The sequence below is a fragment of the Candoia aspera genome, chromosome 2 (genome assembly GCF_035149785.1).
Source record: "Candoia aspera isolate rCanAsp1 chromosome 2, rCanAsp1.hap2, whole genome shotgun sequence".
Classification (NCBI taxonomy): domain Eukaryota; kingdom Metazoa; phylum Chordata; class Lepidosauria; order Squamata; family Boidae; genus Candoia; species Candoia aspera.
Genome location: NC_086154.1, coordinates 8,385,426 through 8,404,361, shown reverse-complemented (window position 1 = coordinate 8,404,361; position 18,936 = coordinate 8,385,426). Strand labels below are relative to the sequence as shown.

General features: G+C 47.9%; 1 protein-coding gene across 1 annotated transcript; it reads left to right on the top strand.

Moving 5' to 3' along the window:
- The first annotated feature begins 200 nt into the window (after positions 1 to 200).
- On the top strand, positions 201 to 18,730 carry LOC134489803 (uncharacterized). The gene is made up of 8 exons (XM_063292669.1): positions 201 to 293; positions 2,595 to 3,502; positions 4,317 to 4,422; positions 6,120 to 7,361; positions 10,043 to 10,230; positions 12,881 to 13,537; positions 14,175 to 14,295; positions 14,617 to 18,730. The coding sequence occupies exons 2-8, from the start codon at positions 2,663 to 2,665 to the stop codon at positions 15,939 to 15,941; spliced, it is 4,479 nt and encodes a 1,492-aa protein (XP_063148739.1). The 5' UTR covers positions 201 to 293; positions 2,595 to 2,662; the 3' UTR covers positions 15,942 to 18,730.
- Positions 18,731 to 18,936: the final 206 nt, after the last annotated feature.

The window sequence follows — 18,936 nt, the reverse complement described above, 5'->3', positions numbered from 1 at the left end:
AATTTATATAGCCACCTACCTATTCTGGGAATTGAAGTCCACGCGTCTTAAAGTTGCCAAGGTTAAGGAAAGCTGATCTAGAGGTCTGTGCCTAAGCATTTGAAGGGTTAAAATGTTAGAGCTCTCTCTCTCTGGAAGGCGTATCCTAGAGAGGACAGGAAATGTCCAAGTCCGGCGGGTGGGAAGAATGGGCGGGGAGAGGGGATGGAACGCGAAGGAGGAAAAAACATGAGGGTTCCTTCCGGTTGGACCGTTCAGCGGCTGCACAGCAGGAGATGAATGGAGGCCGCGTGGTAAGTTGAAAACGGGGGCGCGCTTGCGGGGACGGGGAGAAGGCGCAGGCAGTGCAAAGTGGGCGGTGGGTTGCAGGCTGTGCGCGCGCAGAGGCGGCGGGCCGGCCATCAGTGCCACCTTTAAACCTCAGCCTCCCCCCTTCACTTTCAAATAAGTTAAGACTGTAAACCCCATCCTCCCCAGCCAGGCTGGGGAATGCTGCACCAGCTAATCTTCTGTGCTATATCCGCCGTATGAAAAACTTCCCGCGTTTGCACCCGGTATAATCATAATCATAATCATAATCATACCACCACCACCACCACCACCACCCAGGTTTGCACTCTCCGCTTAACTTCGGAACGGGATTGACCCATTTTTTCTGGGTTTGCCCAAGGAGTTGAATCCTAAACACGGTGGATTCACACCAGCCCCTGCATCGCAACTAGACCAAGCAAAATCTAACTTAAGATATTGCACGGTGGAAGCCCCCACAGCTTTAATTGAACCAGTTAAGTGTGGCTCCCACTAGGTCGTTGGAGAAACCTGGAAACAGCAATGTGATGTAATGCTCATAGAGATCAGCGCGGAATGGACAAGCCTTAGGGTTTATGCAGAGCTGCTCAGTTTTCTGCATGCTTTGCAAAAACCCAGAACGTCGAGGGCTCTGGGGATTCCTATTCGGCACTTTTTGAAGGGAGAGAGTGGCAGATCTAGGACTGCATTTGCAAAATACAGTACCTGCTTAGTTTTAACCTGATCTCTGTGCTAGCCTATTGTACAGCTCAGCCTAGTTGGTTAGTTTACTTTACTGCACTCTGCAAACTCAGCCCTCAAATTGTGCAGCGTGAATCCAGTCAGTGAATTAGGCTGACATCACTGCCCTCATCTTCCCATTCTCCGCTGCACAGTGTCCTGTTGTAAACAGACTTAGGTTGATTTCTCAACCCTCTTAGTTTTTTTTTCTCTACTGTTTTCCAGGTCAATTTCACATCTAACCAGGGATTTCATGTCTCTGTGTATGGCCCATTTCATCCAAGAGCTGGATCAGGCACATGAGAAGCTTCCTTTCTGAAAAAGAAACAATTGAGAAAGAAGCACATGCTGCCTCCCTCCAAGAACTCAGAACTTTCATTTTATCCCCCCAATCCTGTGAAAGTCGATCTGAGAGGGAGGGACTGGCCCAGAGTTGCCCGGGGAACCTCCATGGCTAAGTGGGGACTAGAACTGGGGCCTTCCCATTCCCAGTCCAGCTGCTTCCCCACTACTCCACACTGGCTCTTGGGCTGAGAGGGAGGGACTAGCTCAAGACAGAAACTGGGAGACTGCAAGTTCTAGTCCTGCTTTAGGCATGAAGCCAGCTGGGTGGCCTTGGGCCAGCCCCTCTCTCTCAGCCCCAGGAAGGAGGCAAAGGCTAGCCATTTCTGAAAGTCTTGCCAAGAAAACTGCAGGGACTTGGCCAGGCAGGCGCCAGGAGTCAAGACTGACTTGAAGGTGCACCCACGCACACAAGGATGCTTCACAGACTTGTCTCTGCTTCCTTTCTCATTGCAAAGGACCTGTGGTCCCCAAATGGCACACGGTGTTTTTTTTGCCAACTGGTACCACCCTTCTAAGATTTCGGACAGAAGGGCTGCTCCTATTGTGAGTTTTAACTGTGTTCGGTATGTAACCTACGTGTGAACCAGCATGAAAGAGGCACACCGTCCATCCATCATGTTTGGAGGAAAGACTCAATTCTCTGCGAGAAACAGGCTGGAAGCTTCAGCTTTGGCCCCATCAGTAACAAAAGCACTTCGCTCAATGGGATGTTCCCAAATATTAAAATGTTCAAAAGTGTAAGGACCAGAAAAATAGCAGCTGTGGTCCATCTGCAGTTGTGAGATCCCCTTTTGGTGTCCTCCAAACTCATTCTGATTCCTGAAAAGTGGTGGCTTTTCACTTTGGAGTGGGAAAGGATAGCATGAGCCCTAAAAGAACCCTATTCCAATTACAAAGCAAAAGGAAAAACACCAAACTTTTCCCATCTTATAAACATCAGCCTTGTCCAGATGTGCGGTGTGGTCCTCAGCCCCTTTCAGATGATCAGCACAGACCCTGGTCTCCAAGAGAGTTGCTGGGAATTGGGTGGCCTATACATGATGGTGATGTTGGAAAATGTTGGCTATTACACATGGGCTCAGAAGGTGGGAGGAAATATGGATGTGCTGGTCTCCCTCATTCCAATTTCTGTATTATTTCCCCCCTCCCTTTCAGGAAGACGCTCCTTGGCATTGTGCAACACACCTATTTATAATTGCCTGTTACCTTGCAATTTCCAGTAACCTTGAAAGAGACACTGAGACGCTTTGGAAGGCGGGCTGATGGTTGGGCCTTAACCTTGTGCAAAATGGCAATGGAGGAGGGAGCACTGTTGGATTTGGGGCCTGGATTCCAGGCCGGGCAAAAGCCAGAGGTGTCCTTGGATGCGGACATGGAGGAGCAGCAGGAGGAGACAGATGTTCCGGCAAAGGAGGAGATGGCGAGATGGGAGGGGAGCGCAGATTCCTGGGCAGGAGGGAAGGGGAGGGAAAGTGCTGAGGTCTCCCAGGATGGAAGAACCAGGGCTTTTCTGACAAGGTCCCCAAGAAACCCGGTTAAAGAAGAGTTGGACCAGGGGATTCTTGTCTCTGAGGACAGCCAGGGAAAAGAGTTCCCAAACACAGTGGCGTCTCCTGGACTTGGCTGCCCACGCCCACAAGAACCGGGGTCCTCTCTCTGGACCTCTGCTCCAAGGCTCCCAATCTTGGTCAAGGTGAAAGCAGAAGACAACCGGTGCTTCACAGAAGAGCGGGAGACCCAAACCCAGCCAGATTTCGGCGGGGAGCCCCAAGAGCCCGACCGAAACCTGAAACCTTCCGGGCAGCTGAAAGAAGAGCTTCCGGATGCGGACACCATTGTTTCGGAGATTCGGCGCCAGCACTTCCGCCAGTTCCGCTACCAGGAGGCCAAGGGGCCCCAAGAGGCCTGCAGCCGCCTCTGGTTTCTCTGCTGCCGGTGGCTGAAGCCGGAGAGACACACCAAGGAGCAGATCCTGGAACTGCTGATCCTGGAGCAGTTCCTGGCCATCCTGCCCCCCGAGATCCAGAGCTGGGTGGTTGAGGGTTGCCCCCAGACCTGTGCCCAGGCAGTGGCTCTGGCCGAGGGCTTCCAGCAGAAGGAGTGGGTGCCTGGGAGTTTGGATGAGCAGGTGAGGAGGGGGTGGGTTGCGATGGGGAATCAGGGTTTTCGGTCCCAGCTAGATTTGCTTAGACATCCATCCGTCCATCCAATTTATATAGTTGCCCACAGGTGACTCTGGGTGACCTATAGAATTAAAACATACAAACCCACATAAGTTGTGTTGGAGGAGAAGCCTATAGCTCTGTAGTGGAGGCAGGATGAGACCCACGATTCCCAGTCCACACGGGGCATCAGGTGCAGGATGGTAGTTTGTTTATTTTACTTATTTATCATGTTTTTATCACCGCCCATCTCCCTCATACGCAGGACTCTGGGCGGTTCACAATAAAACAGTTTAAAATTTGATAAGATCATAACAGTATCATTAATCTATAAATATCAATATCAATAAATAAATATAAAATGCCTGCCTGCTCCCATTCCTGGGTTCTGGTTCATCTCTGGTCTTTGACTAGCAAGCAGAGCAGGGCCCTGGTTTCTGCTCACCCCTGATTTTAAGTTTCCCCAGCTCCCCCACACACCATCCGATCAACAGCATACTGGAGAATGGAAATGGTGGGTATGGATCCAGAGCCCGGTGCTGCTTGGAATGATGCCGTTTTGCCCCCCAATGAAGTTGGTGCATCAGGACTGTGGAAGGTCTCCTCGGACTTTGGAAATGGGGTGGGAATAGACTCCTATTTCCTAGGAGGGGCAGGACAAGGGTTGCTGCCGTTTGCAGGCTCTCTGGCAATGGGTGGCAGGAACATAGCAGGCGGCTTCTCACCCTGCAAGGGTGGCAGCTATATGTCCTTTAAGGCCTGTCTACTTCTACGTTTCAGGTGTCGGTGAAAGAGCTGGCCCTGAATTTTTCTGGGGCTGAAGAGGGGTCATTGGACTGTCAACAGAGTTTCCAGGGAGGCGACAGTGGAGTTTCCACCATCCTGGGTAAGGAATTTGGTGGGGGTGTTTAATCTTTTTTTGCTGGCAAAGCACGAAAGATGTCCAAACCCTGTCTGGATTTGTCCAATGGGAGCCAGTTTGGATCATACTTGCACCTTGACTGTACGAGGGTGGCAGGTTTTTAAAAAATGCCATCTGTCTTTGTGGCACCACGGAGAAGGCTGTGCAGATCTGTGCCTTTTTACCCCATGTCTGAAAGTGGGAAGGTCCCAGCAGATGATCTTAGCACAAAGATCAGCCCGTAATGCTGCCAGGAGCAGAAATAACAGCTACAGCACAAAAACTATATTGGGACATTTTGCCACTCAATTCCCCCACTCCCTTTTTTTTTGTGGTGCATGATGCCTTCAAGTTTTCAAATTGTATGTTGACTTGGGGAGCGCTTTGGGGTTGAAAAGGGACTTGGAAATAACTGTATAAATAAAATGAACAGTCCGTTGCAGAAGGTTGTGGATGGAATTTATTACTCTTTAAATATCAGGACCTAGCCAAGCTTTCCTGATCTCAAAATAGCTAAGCAAGTCTGACCTGGTTCCTACTTGGATGGGAGGCCATCAGGAAATCCAGGGGATGTGAACCAAACTGGGAAATAAAAAAACATCCTGGAACAAGGCAATGGCAACCTATACTGCTATCAGAAAGGTACATGGACTTGGCTGGTGCCTCTTTCCCCCACTCACCCACAAAGGCTGAACATTGTTGGGCCTAGTTAGTACTTGGATGGGAGACCACAAGGAAATCCCTTTTAGGTGTGTACAGCCTTCTCATATGCTAACTGGGGATGATGGGAAATGTAGTTTCAAGGTAGTTGAGGGGAAAAGAAGAAATCTGTAATAAAAACCTGCATCTAGGATAGGATTTTTGTCTTGTGTTTGCTGAGGAAGTTAAACATTTGGCCAATGAAAATTTCCATGGAAAGGAGAGCCAGGCAAGGATCCATCGATCTTCCTGTTCTTTTACAGCCCTAAAAGCTGCCTAAGGTTGTATCACTGAATTGTGGAGTTAAATTTTGCAGAACAATTAAGCCAATGTTTCTCGACCTTGGCCACTTTATGATGTGTGGACTTCAACTCCCAGAATTCCGTAGCTAGACCACACATGCGTGCTGACTGAGGAATTGTGGGAGTTGAAGTCCACACACCTTAAAGTGGCCAAGGTTGAGAAACATTGAATTAAGCAATCAAACAGGTGTGGTAAGCTCTTGATAGGGAGAGCACATCAATTCTATGGAGGGGAAAAAATCTGGCTTCACCTCCTCCAGAGTGTCACTGAATCACTGCCCAGGGCCCCTTTCCCTCTCCCCCAAATTAAAAAACATGATGACCTACTATAGAAACATGAGCTATCTCTGATGTAGTCAAACATGGGTTCCAATCCCTATTTAGGCCTAAAGCTCACTTGCCTTATCATCTTATTTCTCATAAGACATATTTTTTGGTTATCGCAAATCTTCCTCATAAAATTGACCAAAGCATTCCTCAGACGAAAGAGCCACCACCTTACACCCAAAAAAAGCATGTTAAACCGGGGAATAAGCTTGGAGCTTTCCAATATGGAAATATGGCCAAAGTGGGAATCTGGTTTCCAGAAAGAGAATCTGGAGTTCTGGTGATCAGCTTTGGAAGTGTGAACCCAAATGGAAATGTTTGATTCTCCCCTTCTGTCTCATGTTCCTTCCCCAGGTGAATCGTCGAGGAGTACCAGTAAAGCCATGGATCTGCCAGAAGTCTCAGGAGAAGGCACCAATGGGGTAGTGATGGGGAACTCGGAGCAGAAGGATTCCCAGGGTAGTGATCTTCAAGAAACTCCCAGAATTTGGCAGGGACCCAAAGGTTGTGTGGAACATTCCCCAGGGACGAATGCCAGGAAGGCTCTTCTTTGTGAAGGCGGTGAGACCGTTGGAGAAAGGACAGATGCAAAGAGAATCCATCAGGTGAAGAGTGAGGCTGCCGGAGTAGCTGATGATAACTCGGATATCATTGAATTTCAGGTGACCCATACAGGGAATATGCCGTATAAATGTCTGGACTGTGGGAAGAGTTTTAATTACAGCACCAGTCTGGTTAGACACCAGAGAATCCATACTGGGGAAAAACCATATAAGTGTTTGGATTGCGGAAAATGTTTCTGCCAGAGCTCGGGTCTCACAATTCACCAGAGAATCCACGCAGGGGAGAAAGCCTATCAGTGCTTGGATTGTGGGAAAAGTTTCCGGGTGAAATCGCACTTGATCAGGCACTCCATCATCCACAAGGGGGAGAAGCCGTACAAGTGCCCGGAATGCGGGGTCAGCTTCTGCGAACGGTCGGAGTTGCGGATCCACCAGAGAATCCACACGGGAGAAAAACCCTACAGCTGTGCTGACTGTGGAAAGAACTTTTGCCGAAAGGCAGATCTGACTCTCCATCAGAGAATCCACACCGGGGAGATGCCTTACACGTGCTTGGAGTGTGGGAAAGGTTTCCGCTGGAGCTCCAACCTCATCACGCACCAGAAAACCCACACCGGAGTGAAGCCGTTCGAATGCACCGAGTGTGGGAAGAGTTACTACTCCAACATGAGCCTTGTTCGGCATCAGCGAGTCCACACAGGGGGGACCCCGTATATCTGTTCTGACTGCGGGAAGAGTTTCTGCGACAGCACCAGCCTCACCAGGCATCAGAAGATCCACACGGGGGAAAAGCCGTACGTCTGCCTGGATTGTGGGAAGAGCTTCAACCGTAACTCGAACCTCATTTCGCACCAGAGGACTCACACGGGGGCCAAGCCGTTCCTGTGTACCAACTGTGGGAAGAACTTCCGGTCGAAATCGGAACTTCACAGGCATTACACGGTTCACGCAGGAGAGAAAAGCGAAAAGGTGTTGGCTGGGGGCACACCAGAGGTGCCTGCTCACGAGAAAACAAACAGTGACTTGGGAGTTAGGAATGAATAGAGCGGGGGAAGGCAGGGGCATGTGGCAAATGAAAAGTAGACCAGCCCAGAAGAAACTTGAGATTTTGAGTAATCCTCTGAAATCACCCAGTTTTTGCCATAAATGTGAAGGGCGTTTGGTGGTGCCATCCAGCCCTCTGTAAAACTGTGGATCATCACTAAAGCCGACAGCAATTTTCTTCCTTTTTTCCTTCCTCTGCAACTTAGTTGATGGGATATTTTAAAAAAAGAAAACCAAAACAAACACTTGCCCCTTCTTGTTGCTTGGGAAAACAATCTTAATTTAATGTTTACATCAGGAATTTCTGCTCCTTTGATATAGAATTATGAGCTTAACATTGTGTTTGTTGTTGTTTTCATATGCTATTCTTTTCCGGGAAAGGTGTGCATTTTTGCTTAAGGCGCTTATGTCCTTGCGTAAGGACCCTCTGCTGGCTGACACTTGTAAGGTTTCTTCCCAACTTTCATATCGACTTCAGTTTTTTCCTTAAAAAGGAATGGGCGGGGGGGTGGTATGGCTCTTAAGATGTTCGGCTAAGGGTTCCTTCACATTGGCTGGGGGCTAATGTCGATTCCAGGTACTCTTTCTAGGATCTCTAATTTATTATTCTAATGTTAAGACTTGGCTGATAATTCCTCCACACCTGAAGACCTGAATGCAGGAAACTTTGCATTCTCTTGCTTGGATCTCTCCAGGGCAGTGTTTCTCAACCTTGGCGACTTTAAGTTGGGTGGACTTCAGCATGGCTGGCTGGGGAATTCTGGGAGCTGAAGTCCACCCAACTTAAAGTCGCCAAGGTTGAGAAACACTGCCCTGGGACCTTTCATGCAATGAGATTTGCTGTGTACATCAACAGTATATAGGAATGATATTACCTTGCTTCTACTTTATTTACATCATGTAATTCTCTTTTGGAAGTACTTAACTAAGTTATTCGGAAGCCCAAAAGGAGGCATTTAAAAATATTGTTTAAAACAAAGCATTCATGCTTTTCTCTTCTGCTCACACAGTGTTTCCTGACCATCTTCTGCAGCTTTCTTCTGGATGCTTCAAGAAAAAGAAGATATTCCTTTAGCCTATTATGCATTGCATGGCATTTCCTAGGTTGTCATTTCTTTTTTTTTTTCTTTTATAATTACATGTTTTGAACACTTAACTGAGCAAAACTCATTAAAGAGCTGTTTCTGACATTGCTGCTATGACCTGAATCATGATTTCCCATCCTAAAAAAGGAGAAAAGAAGAGAAGACAAGAGAGGTTCCTGTGATCTTTGGCCCAAAGAAGTTCACAGTGTGCTTAACTATTTCCAGTTCCTCGCTAGCTGGGGGATTGTGCTGTTTAGCATTTAATGAACGTTGCATCAAAAAGTCCGTGTGCCGGTCTGGTGTACGCGTGTCAGCTCAGCCTATCATTTGCGGTATTTCTGTGATGTCACTGAATGTGCAGATGAAGTCATAACTGGGGGAAGGGGTCCCTGAACTGGGACAAACTTATCCTGGCTTTTTGGGATGGGATAGCAAAAGGAGCAGGCGGGGAGCACTTCGTGGCCTGTTCCCTCTCTGAGCATGCCAGAAGGAGAGGCAGTGACATGGGAAGTCTCCTAGCACCCAATTTACACTGCCAAGAAATAGATTGACAAGCAAGCAGACGTGAGGAAGCATTTCTGAGTGGTAAGAGCTGTTCTGCAGCAGACCAGACAGCCTCAGGAGGTGGAAGACGGTCCTTCAGTGGAGGCCCTTAAACCAAGGCTGGGCAGCCATCTGCCACCGATGCCGTAATGGTGGCTTCCTGCACGCTAGGATTCCACCAAACATGGTTTGAAGAAACCCTGATGTAACACACCTTACTTCTTTCCCCAATAGTTTTGTGCGGGAAATTGGGCCACTGATGTTCAGTTACTGCCCAATTCCAGCACCGTGGCTGCCATTTCAGCTTGATGTGATTTGCATCCTGCCCACTCGTTTTGACTTGCAGCAGTAACACCCACCAAAATGATCTTGGATGACCTGAAAGAAGTCATCTGATTAGTGCCTGGATGGGAGACCACTCAGAAATCCCAGGGCTGTGGGCTAGACTTAACATTAAGGCAACTGCAAAGCACTTCTGCCAAGATAACCTAAGGGGTCATGTTTTGTTAAGGCATGAGTATGTTTGGCTTGATTGATATTTGATTGTTGAATTTGATTATTTTTGGCTGCATGTTTTATCTGTTATGGATACATTATTGAATTCTTACCGTGGGTGTCTTGTCTCTCTAAGATTTGACAACCCGCTGGGAGCCCCCTGGGATTCGGCAGTCTATTACACTGAAAGAATGAATGAGAAAGAGAAGGGAAAGAAAGAAAGAAACTAGCTAACCAACACGGGCGTGCCTCGAAAATCGCCAGGAGTGAGACCCGCAGCTGGTGGGCGACGTGGAGCGACCACAGCAGAGGCTGGCTTGGCCCTGGGGCTCGAAGGGTTAAACATCCGAGTCCGGCGTCCTAGAGAAGCCCCGGAATTGGGGAGCGGGAGCTCGGCCTCCGAGCCCCCGGCTCCTTCCTGACCCGCCCACGGTGGGGGGGGCGCTCCTTCGGGACCCGCGAGCGCCCGGTTGCAAGTGCGGCGCACCCGCCGCATTCCCGGGAGCGGGTCTTTTGGCGGGGGCTTCGTTTCGTCTGCGTTTTCCAGGCGTGCAAGAAGGTTGGCGGGGCGACCCTCCCTCTGGAGTCCCGGGACGGGCTCAGCCGGAGCTGGAGCTGCGGTGGGAAGGCAGCCGGGGGTTAAAAGGAGAGGTCGAGCCTCGGGAATTGCGGACCGCTGCTCCGGTGGTCGGCTCAGGCAGCTGGAGCGCAGCTGCACCAGCGCTCAGTCCCCGGGTGGGTCATCCCTGTTTTATAGCTCAGCCCGTGGGAGCTCAGCCGGCTGAGGGTTGTAAATAGGTTTTATAGCTCAGCTTGTGATGCGAACGCAGGCTATTGGGTTTATAAGGCAGGATTTATGGTTCAGTCTGTGGTGGGACTTCAGACAGAGTGCAAACTAGAATTTATAGCTCAGCTCGTGGGTGAGCTCAGGTAGTTGGGGTTTGTAAACTGTGGTTTGGGTTTGTAAGCCAGGATTCATAGCTCAGGTTGTGTGAACCCTGGTAGTTAGGCTTGTAAGCCAGGATTTATGGCTCAGTATGTGGCAATACCTCAGGCATTTGGGGAGTGTAAACTAGGATGGATTGATTGATTAAACTTGTATGGCCACCTATCTTATACACAATTAATTCTAGGCAGCTCACAACAACAGGCAGTGCAGACAGAAAATAACACTCACAAAACCCAAATTAAATAGTCATACTTCCCCCATGACACCCCATCAACTCCCCATTTGCTGGCCTCCTTTCTATGCTAGCCCTGCGCTTGGGGGAAGAGGCTGGTCTTGACGGCCTTCCCGAAGGCTTAAGGATAGGGGGTCTCCAGACCTGGGAGTGGGTGCTCTTCAAAAGGGCACAGCCTTTATAGCTCAGGTTGCGATATGAATGCAAACAATTGGGTTAGTAAACCATGATTTTTTTACTTCAGCATGAGGTGAGAACTCAGCCAGTTGGGATTTATAAGCCGGGATTCATAGGTCAGCTTGTGGAATGAATACTTCTGGGGTGTATATGATAATCATGGTTCAGCCTGTGGTGTGAACTCAGCTAATTGGGATGTAGTCACCAAACCATATAAGTAAACCGGGATTACCCCCTGGCAAAAAACAGGCTGTGCTTGCTTAAAAGGCTCCTTGTGTTGTTGCAGGGAGCTTTCAGGCTGCCCAAACTTACTTTGAAACAGCAGTCAACCCCTGAAAATAATATAAGATGCCTATAATGTTTGCCAGAATTATCCCGTGCATTTTTGTACATAAGTGATTATTGCCCAGTTTCCTGAGATTTCCCTATAGACAATTCAGAAGACAATTTTATTTTTTGCATAGCTGGATGTGCACTGAATTAATGATTTAGTGTTTTCTATCCTTCCTGCTCTGAATTCAAGGCTGCATATCCTTATCGTAGCCTTGGGCTGTAGCTTTGTTTAAGGAAAAATAGAATTGTGCAGTTGGAAAGGTCTGTAAGGATTATCCAGTCCCGTATTTTTCAAACTTGGCAACTTCAAGATGCGTGGACTTCAGCTCCCAGAATTCCCCACCCAGCATTAAAGTTGTCAAGTTTGAAAAACACTGATCTAGGCCAACCCTCTGCAATGTGCAAAGAAGCCAGTTAAACCATCCGTTAGAAGTGAATATTCAGCCTCTTCTTAAAAATCTCCTGCAACAGAGAACCTGCAACCTCCATAGGTAGATTGATCTACTGTTGTACAGACAAAGGAAGAATAATTCTGTATTTAAAAAAAATCTGGACACAAAAAAACAACAAATGGATAAATTGAAAAAAGTTTGATTTGGCATTTGAAAACATAGGTGCTGGGAAGAAAAAGCTTATTGGAGGAAGGAGATTCATAGATTGGTTTCTAATGCCTTTGAATATAGTCATATTTATTTTTGAGAAAAGTTTACAGCTTTGCTATTAAATTAGGCCAAAGTCATCTTTAATCCAGCATTCTGTTCCACTGCATCGGATCAAATGTCTCTCAAAACTTACAGAGAACAGCTATTTCCATTCCATGCGTTTCATGCCATCTGATACTGAATATCCATTGTTTCTGATCCTAAAATGAAAATACAGTAGTTCTCACTTAAAGACCAGAAAACTTGTTGTTAAGCAATTTGGTCATCTAGTGAGTCACCACATGACCAGACCCAATTATACAACCAGTTTTACATTGGTCATTAAGTGAATCTTGGGTCACTGAATGAATCACTGTGGTCATTAAGCAAATCCAGCTTCCCCAATGGACATTTTTTTGCCAGAAGGTCAAAAAAGGTCACAAATCGCAATCATGTGACCACAGGACACTGCAAGTGGTCATAAATGTGAGCTGGCTGCCAAGTGCCCAAATTGCGATCGTGTGACTGCGGGGGTTGTGTGACATTTTGCGACAATTGTAAGTTTGTGTACAGGTCGTAAAGCACTTTTCCGAGGCTGTTGTAACTTCAGACCATTGTTAAAGGAATGATCGTCAAGCCAGGACTACCTGTACAGTTAACTATAACCAATAGCCTGGTTTATTAAAGATTTATTTGGAATAAATCTTTAATAAATAAATCTTTTAAAGCAATGCAAATTTGAAGTAGTATCTTATGGGAGGCAATTCCACAGGCTTAACTATGTCCTGAGTGAATTAGTGCTTTTATCTATGCCGAACTGTCCACCTTTTAGCTTTGTAGAATGGCACTGTTGGGCCCTGGCATTGTGAAAGGGCAGGGCAGAAAGCACCTTCTCTGCACCCTTCTCGTGCCATACATCCCTTCCACACAGAATGATGCTGGTCTGAGGTGGAATGTTGAATCCTGAACGCTTCTGGATGGCTGGTCCCAGGAATTTAAAACTTCCAGGTGCCAGATTTGAGGAAATGGCTTTTTCTGTCCTTGATTTCTTAGTGGGAGGCGATGGCCGAGATGGAAGCACCTTGTCCGGGTCCCTTGTCCCCGTCTGGCAGGACGCAGCGCTGGGTAAAAGAGGAACCTGACGAGGAGATGCGCCACTGCTGGAGCCCTCTGGAACTCGTGAAAGTGGAACAGGCTCCTGACATGCCCCTTGAGTGCCCGCAAAGAGGGTGGGATGCTGCGAATGCTCCCGCTGGGAGACTGGCTGCTGCTGGTCAGTGGTCTGCAAGAGCGCAAAGGATGCTGGGTCTGCCAAGCCCTCCGAGAGAGGCCCGGCTGGTGTCTCCCGATCCTGGGTCTGCGGCATCCCCGGCTTATGAGTGCCTTGGACTCTGCGGAGCAGCCGAGCCAGGGAAGGAGGAGGTCCTCGGCACAGAGGGGCGACGCCAGCGTTTCCGGAGGTTCCTCTACCAGGAGGCCAGAGAACCGAAAGATGTCCTCCGGCAGCTCTCTGGGCTTTGCCGGCAGTGGTTGCGACCGGAGAAGAGCACCAAGGAGCGGATGTTGGAGCTGGTGGTCCTGGAGCAGTTCATGGCTATCCTGCCCCCGGAGCTGCAGGGCTGGGTGAGGGGGGCCGAGCCGGAGACCTGCCTTCAGGCGGTGGCCTTGACCGAGGATTTCTTACGGAGGCAGGAAAGGCAGGGAAAGCAGGTGAGAGCATCGGGCTGCCTTTGTGGGGTGGGGGGAGGAGAGGGGAGGAGCTCTCATTTTGAATGTCGAAGGTCCTGGGTTCCGTTCCAGACAGGCGGTGGGGGAGAAAAGACGCCCCTGCTTGTGACCTTGAAGATGTGATGCCCGGCAGTATATAAAATGCATTGATGGAAGGTGGTCTAGTCCTATTTCCCATGCTCCTAGTCCTCTTGAGGAGTGGTTTGTGATGGGGGAGCCAGGAAAATGATTAAATGCATGGGAACTATGAACCACACTTTAATTCCGTTTAAATGTAAATCACAGATCCTCCGTTTAACCTGGCCCTTAGGAGGCACTGTCCCTCGTGTGCTGTGTAAAGGCTGAGGGGCCTCAGTAAAAATTGTGGAGCCCTCTTCTGCCTTGACAGGCAACACATCTTCCTCTTTTCCCTATTAAGGGATCAAACCTGCACCCTTCTGGATGCAATTAATGGGCTGGGACCTTCGGCTGGGTCACCCTCTGCCTTCCTGGGCACGGCCTGGCTCCGTGGAGGTCTGATCGGATCCTAAATTAGGGGTTGAGGCTGGAAAGCTTTTAACAGCCTTCCTGCTTACCATTCTACCTCTGACCTGATTGATCAGGATCCTTCTGTTTCCAGATGTTGTTCTCTGAAGTGTCCACTGATTTCGCAGAAGGACCAAGTGACCTGCTGGGTACCGAACCCAATCAATCAAACAACAAGCCCAAACAAGAGGATATCAGTGACCTTGGTACTGTTGGTGAGCACTTTTTTTTTTTTGCATCGTTCACATTCTTGTAGAGTTTGTTTTTATTTATTTATTAGTCCTATATCTGTGCTACCAGCATCAAATATGTATTTATTAGTGGTTGTGCTTTGCAACGAACAACTGTACACAGCACTGATTGTCCTGTGCCTGGGATGTCCTGCTTCCTCATCCCCGGAGCAGTTCTGCAATCTTATAAACTACGATTCAGCAGTTACTTAGCCTGTCTTCCTCCCAGTTTCTCGCTGTGCCTTATGTCTTTTCTTTGCACATTGGGATATTTCCTGAGTGTGATGCTCCGCTGTATATTTCCAGCTGAATGGATTCGGGGTGAGGAGGAAGACAAGGAAAAGAAACCACATCTGGAAGTGGCTGATCCCATAGAATCCCAAGGGTGGGCTGCTGAAAGCTGTTCTTTGTGTCAGCTGAGCGGAGAGATTTCTGCAGATCAGTCTGAAGCGAAGCAACAAGGAGGTAACTCTATTCCTTCCTGGAGAGATGGTGAGGATTTCTGTGGGAGAGAAGACAAGGTCCTTAGGAGCAAGGAATCAAATCTATGTCCTCTGGATGGGAAGCCCCTGAGCTGGACCATGGACTGTATTTCCCCCCGGAGAAACCAGCCAGGAGAAAAAGCGCACAAGGGTTTGGCATGGGCCAAAACGTTTGCTTTGAGATCCGGCCTCGTAATCCACGAAGGCACGCACGCGGCAGAAAACCACCACTCCTGCTTGCATTGCGGTCAAAGGCGTGGTGTGGTCTCGGCTCACCCTTTCAACACCCAGGCTGGAGAGAATCCTTACAGATGCTCAGAATGCGGGAAATGCTTCCGCCACACCAGCGGTTTCACCAGTCACCTGAGAAGCCATTTGGGAGAAAAGCTGTTTCAGTGCCTGTGCTGGGGGAAAAGTTTCAGCGCCCACTCAGACCCGCGCAGGCACGGGAGGTCCCACGCTAGCGAAAGGCTTTACAAGTGCTCGGATTGTGGGAGAACGTTCTGCCACAGCTCCCAGCTCGTTGCTCACCGGAGAGGGCACGCTGGTGAGAACCCCTTCCAGTGCCTCAAGTGTGGGAAGATCTTCAGCGGAAGTGTGCATCTGAGCGGTCACCAGCGAGTCCATGCTAGCGTGAAAGCCTTTACGTGCTCCGATTGTGGGAAGACCTTCAGCGGGAAGTCGCACCTCAACAGGCACCAGCGAATCCACACCGGAGAGAAACTTTTTAAATGCCTGGAGTGTGGCAAAAACTTCTGCGTGAGCTCAGACCTTACTGCGCATGAGCGAATCCACACCGGCCACAAACCCTATAAATGCCTGGACTGTGGGAAGAGTTTCAGCCAGAAGCAGCACTTGACCAGCCACCAGCGGACTCACACGGGCGAAAAGCCCTACGTCTGCGCGCACTGCGGCAAAGGCTTCAGCGTGAGCTCCAATCTCAACACCCACGAGCGGACCCACACGGGAGTGAGGCCCTTTCAGTGCTCCGAATGCGGGAAACGCTTCAGCCAAAAGTCGCATCTCATCGGCCACCAGAGGATCCACACTGGGGAGAGGCCTTATTTGTGTGTTGATTGTGGGAAAAGTTTTGGGTCAAGCTCCAACCTTATGGCCCACATGAGGACCCACAGTGGAGAAAAAGCTTAAGAACCCTCGCGATGGGGCAGAAATGATTTTGAGGGGAGAGAAAAATGCCAATCCGGTCCCTTACTTTCTTCGGGTTGATACTTATTTGCAGAGATTCAACTTTACAGCCTGCTGGCCATATCAATAGACAGCTGTTGCAGATGAATGTTGCAGTGTGAAGCTTAAAACCAAAAGATTGATTGATTATTGTGATTTATTAGTTGTGCTGCCCTTTCTTTCTTCCTCTGGAGCTGAGCTCTTCCTAAAGCAAGAAGCCCATTTGTGTCCTATTGGCATAGACCAGAGATGGCTTGGTTTCATCCCAGAGGAATTCTTTGGCGGTTGTATGTGAATGAGAGCTGGAGGGAAGCACATGGCGCATGAATAGGATATTGCCTTGAGGTCCTGCACACACATTTTGGAGGCTTGTAAGGCCCCACCTGAATTTTTGAGTGCCATATGGGGGCCACACTGCCTGAAACTAAATTTCATTTAATTAGAAGATAAGCATAACTAAGCTCAATTTTAAGCAATTATGTTCCATCCCCAGTGTGTTTTAATAATGCCCCCACCTGACACATTAAAAATTGTGACTTAAGGGTGATTTGTCAAAGGTGCCCTGAGGGCGGCTCCCTCTGGATGTTGTTGGAAAATTCCTGGGGGTAAGTTCCGGTTGGATTTGCCCCCAGCGTTCTTCCGGTCAGTCCCTATATCAAGACCAAGGTAAGCACATCTGCCGTTCAGCTAGCAAAACTATATATAGCTTGATGTTTATTAATCATTAGCAAATGTAAAAAAAAGTTAATTTGCAAATTGGGGTAAAGAAGCAAAAGCAGGAAGAGAGAGACACGAAACACAGGAAAAATTTGCACGATCTAGATTGTATCTATCAGAAAGAACTTTTCCAAGCCGATGAAAAATAATCCTGTGGATAATTAGGTGGACAGTCCAAGAAAGCCAAGCCAGGCCCTGTCCCCCGCAATATTTTGGGACAGACCCTCCCACTCAGCCCAACCTACCTCACAGGTTTGTTGTAGAGAAAAAAAAAAATAGAAGGGAGCGCCATGTTTGCTGCCTTGAACTCCTGAAGGAAATGTGGGGTATAAAATCAATAACTCTATCCACGTATTTCCAGTCATTTCTCCAATAAAAGAGAATCTCTGTAGCTCAAGGTTGAACTGTGGCATCCTTGGTGCCCTCTGAGCTTGGTTGTTGGCTTGCAGACGTTTCATTACCCGACTAGGTAACACCACCAGTTAACTGCCCAGAGTTGTCGTCGTATGAGATGGGCGGTGAATAAATATGATAGATAAATAAATTAAATAATGAAACGTCTGTAAGCAAGCCAAAGCCAGAGAGCACCAAGGATTCCCCAGTCATTTCTATCCATCCAAGCTTTAGGTTTCTCTGGATGTTAATTTGTTTCACGTCAAATAACAGCCCCAGAACAGTAGTTGTGTAGACTAGGGAAGTGCTAACTGGCATTATACTCGTATGCACAGGACATTTTAGCCCAGCAAGCTAAGACATGGAACCACAAACTCTGTTTTGCCATTCCATAGATGTAGCTAGTAGATTTTTACCTGAATCTCTAGCCCACGTGGGCCCTTAGAACCCTTTCTCTGCCCTTCAGCCTCCCCCCGAACAGCCAGGGCCAACGTTTTCAACCCTTCCTTGTGGGATTTGTGGGGGGGGCTCAAGTTTTAGGGCAGCCATTTCCTTGTTAAGAAGCACTTTCTCCCAGGGGGTGAGGGTGGCAGGGTTAAAGGCCAAAATGAATGTTTTAAGACCCGCCGGGTCCTGGGATGCCTTAACAACATCCGTCATATTCCCTGTATCCTGCAGAGACACTGTCAATTTTAGAAATATTAATTTATGGAGGATATTCCCCAGCCCAGGTTTACAGCCACCTTCTTGGCCAGAGGACAGATCACAGTCCAAGGAAAGCTTCTGCCCCCTTTTTTCCTTCCAGCTTCATCACATCCATCCTTTGGTGAGGGAAAGGGAGACCACTTGCTTCATCATGCTTGCCGTATTTTATCTTCAATCTTTTTGTTGATTTTATTGTAATTTCTTCGATTGTTTTGAGCTGCTCAGAATCACTGAGAGACGGGCAGCATACAAGTTTAATAAATTATTAATTCACAAACGCCCTTAAAAGTGCTCAGTGAAGGGAGAAACATCATAATTCAGGCCATTTTTATTTAAGCAGTTGCCCAAACTTTGTTACAGGGCATTGTAGAGCAAACTGTTAGAGCTGCCATGATGCCTCCTTCAATACTTTCAACTACAGCTCCCATCATTCCTGGCCTTAGGATTAGAATTAGTCCAGATAACTGGATGGGACCTGTTCAGAGCTCGCTGGTTTAAAATGGCTTATAACAGACTGCAAATACTAAAAAAAAACAACCCTCATACGTATCTTCTCTACAGTAAACATTTTTCTCTACTATAGGTGTAAGGGCAAATTTCTTAGTGAAGGGAAGCAAGAAATGGAGTCATTGAAGGGTTGGGATTGGTGTTTTTAACTTGTTCGTAACTGATCTTGACTTAAGGGTAAGTAATAATACTAAAGAAGACACCAAATATCAAAAAATGAGTATAAAGACCTCTAGAGCGGCCTTTCTCAACTTTTTGACCCTGGAGGAACTCTTGAAATATTTTTCAGATCTCGGGGAAGCCCTGCACATTCAGGCTCAAATAGAGGCCAGAAGTTACAAAATTATGCTGTTCATTTCCTGTGTAGGCCTGTATAGATGCACTAACAGTGTTCTTAAACTAAAAATAAAGAATGAAACTTACCTCTTCAATGTGAAGTTGCTGAATTTGAAGTATTTTTTTAAATAAATCATGATCTCCCAGGGACCCCTGGTCACCTCTCATGGAACCCTGGTTGAGAAACCCTGCTGTAGAGGGATCTCTTTAAATAGAGCAAATTGACCATCAAATGGTAAATAAAATTCAGGGATATGCATTGGGCCAAAAAACCCCCTCTAACTTCCCATTCACACTGATG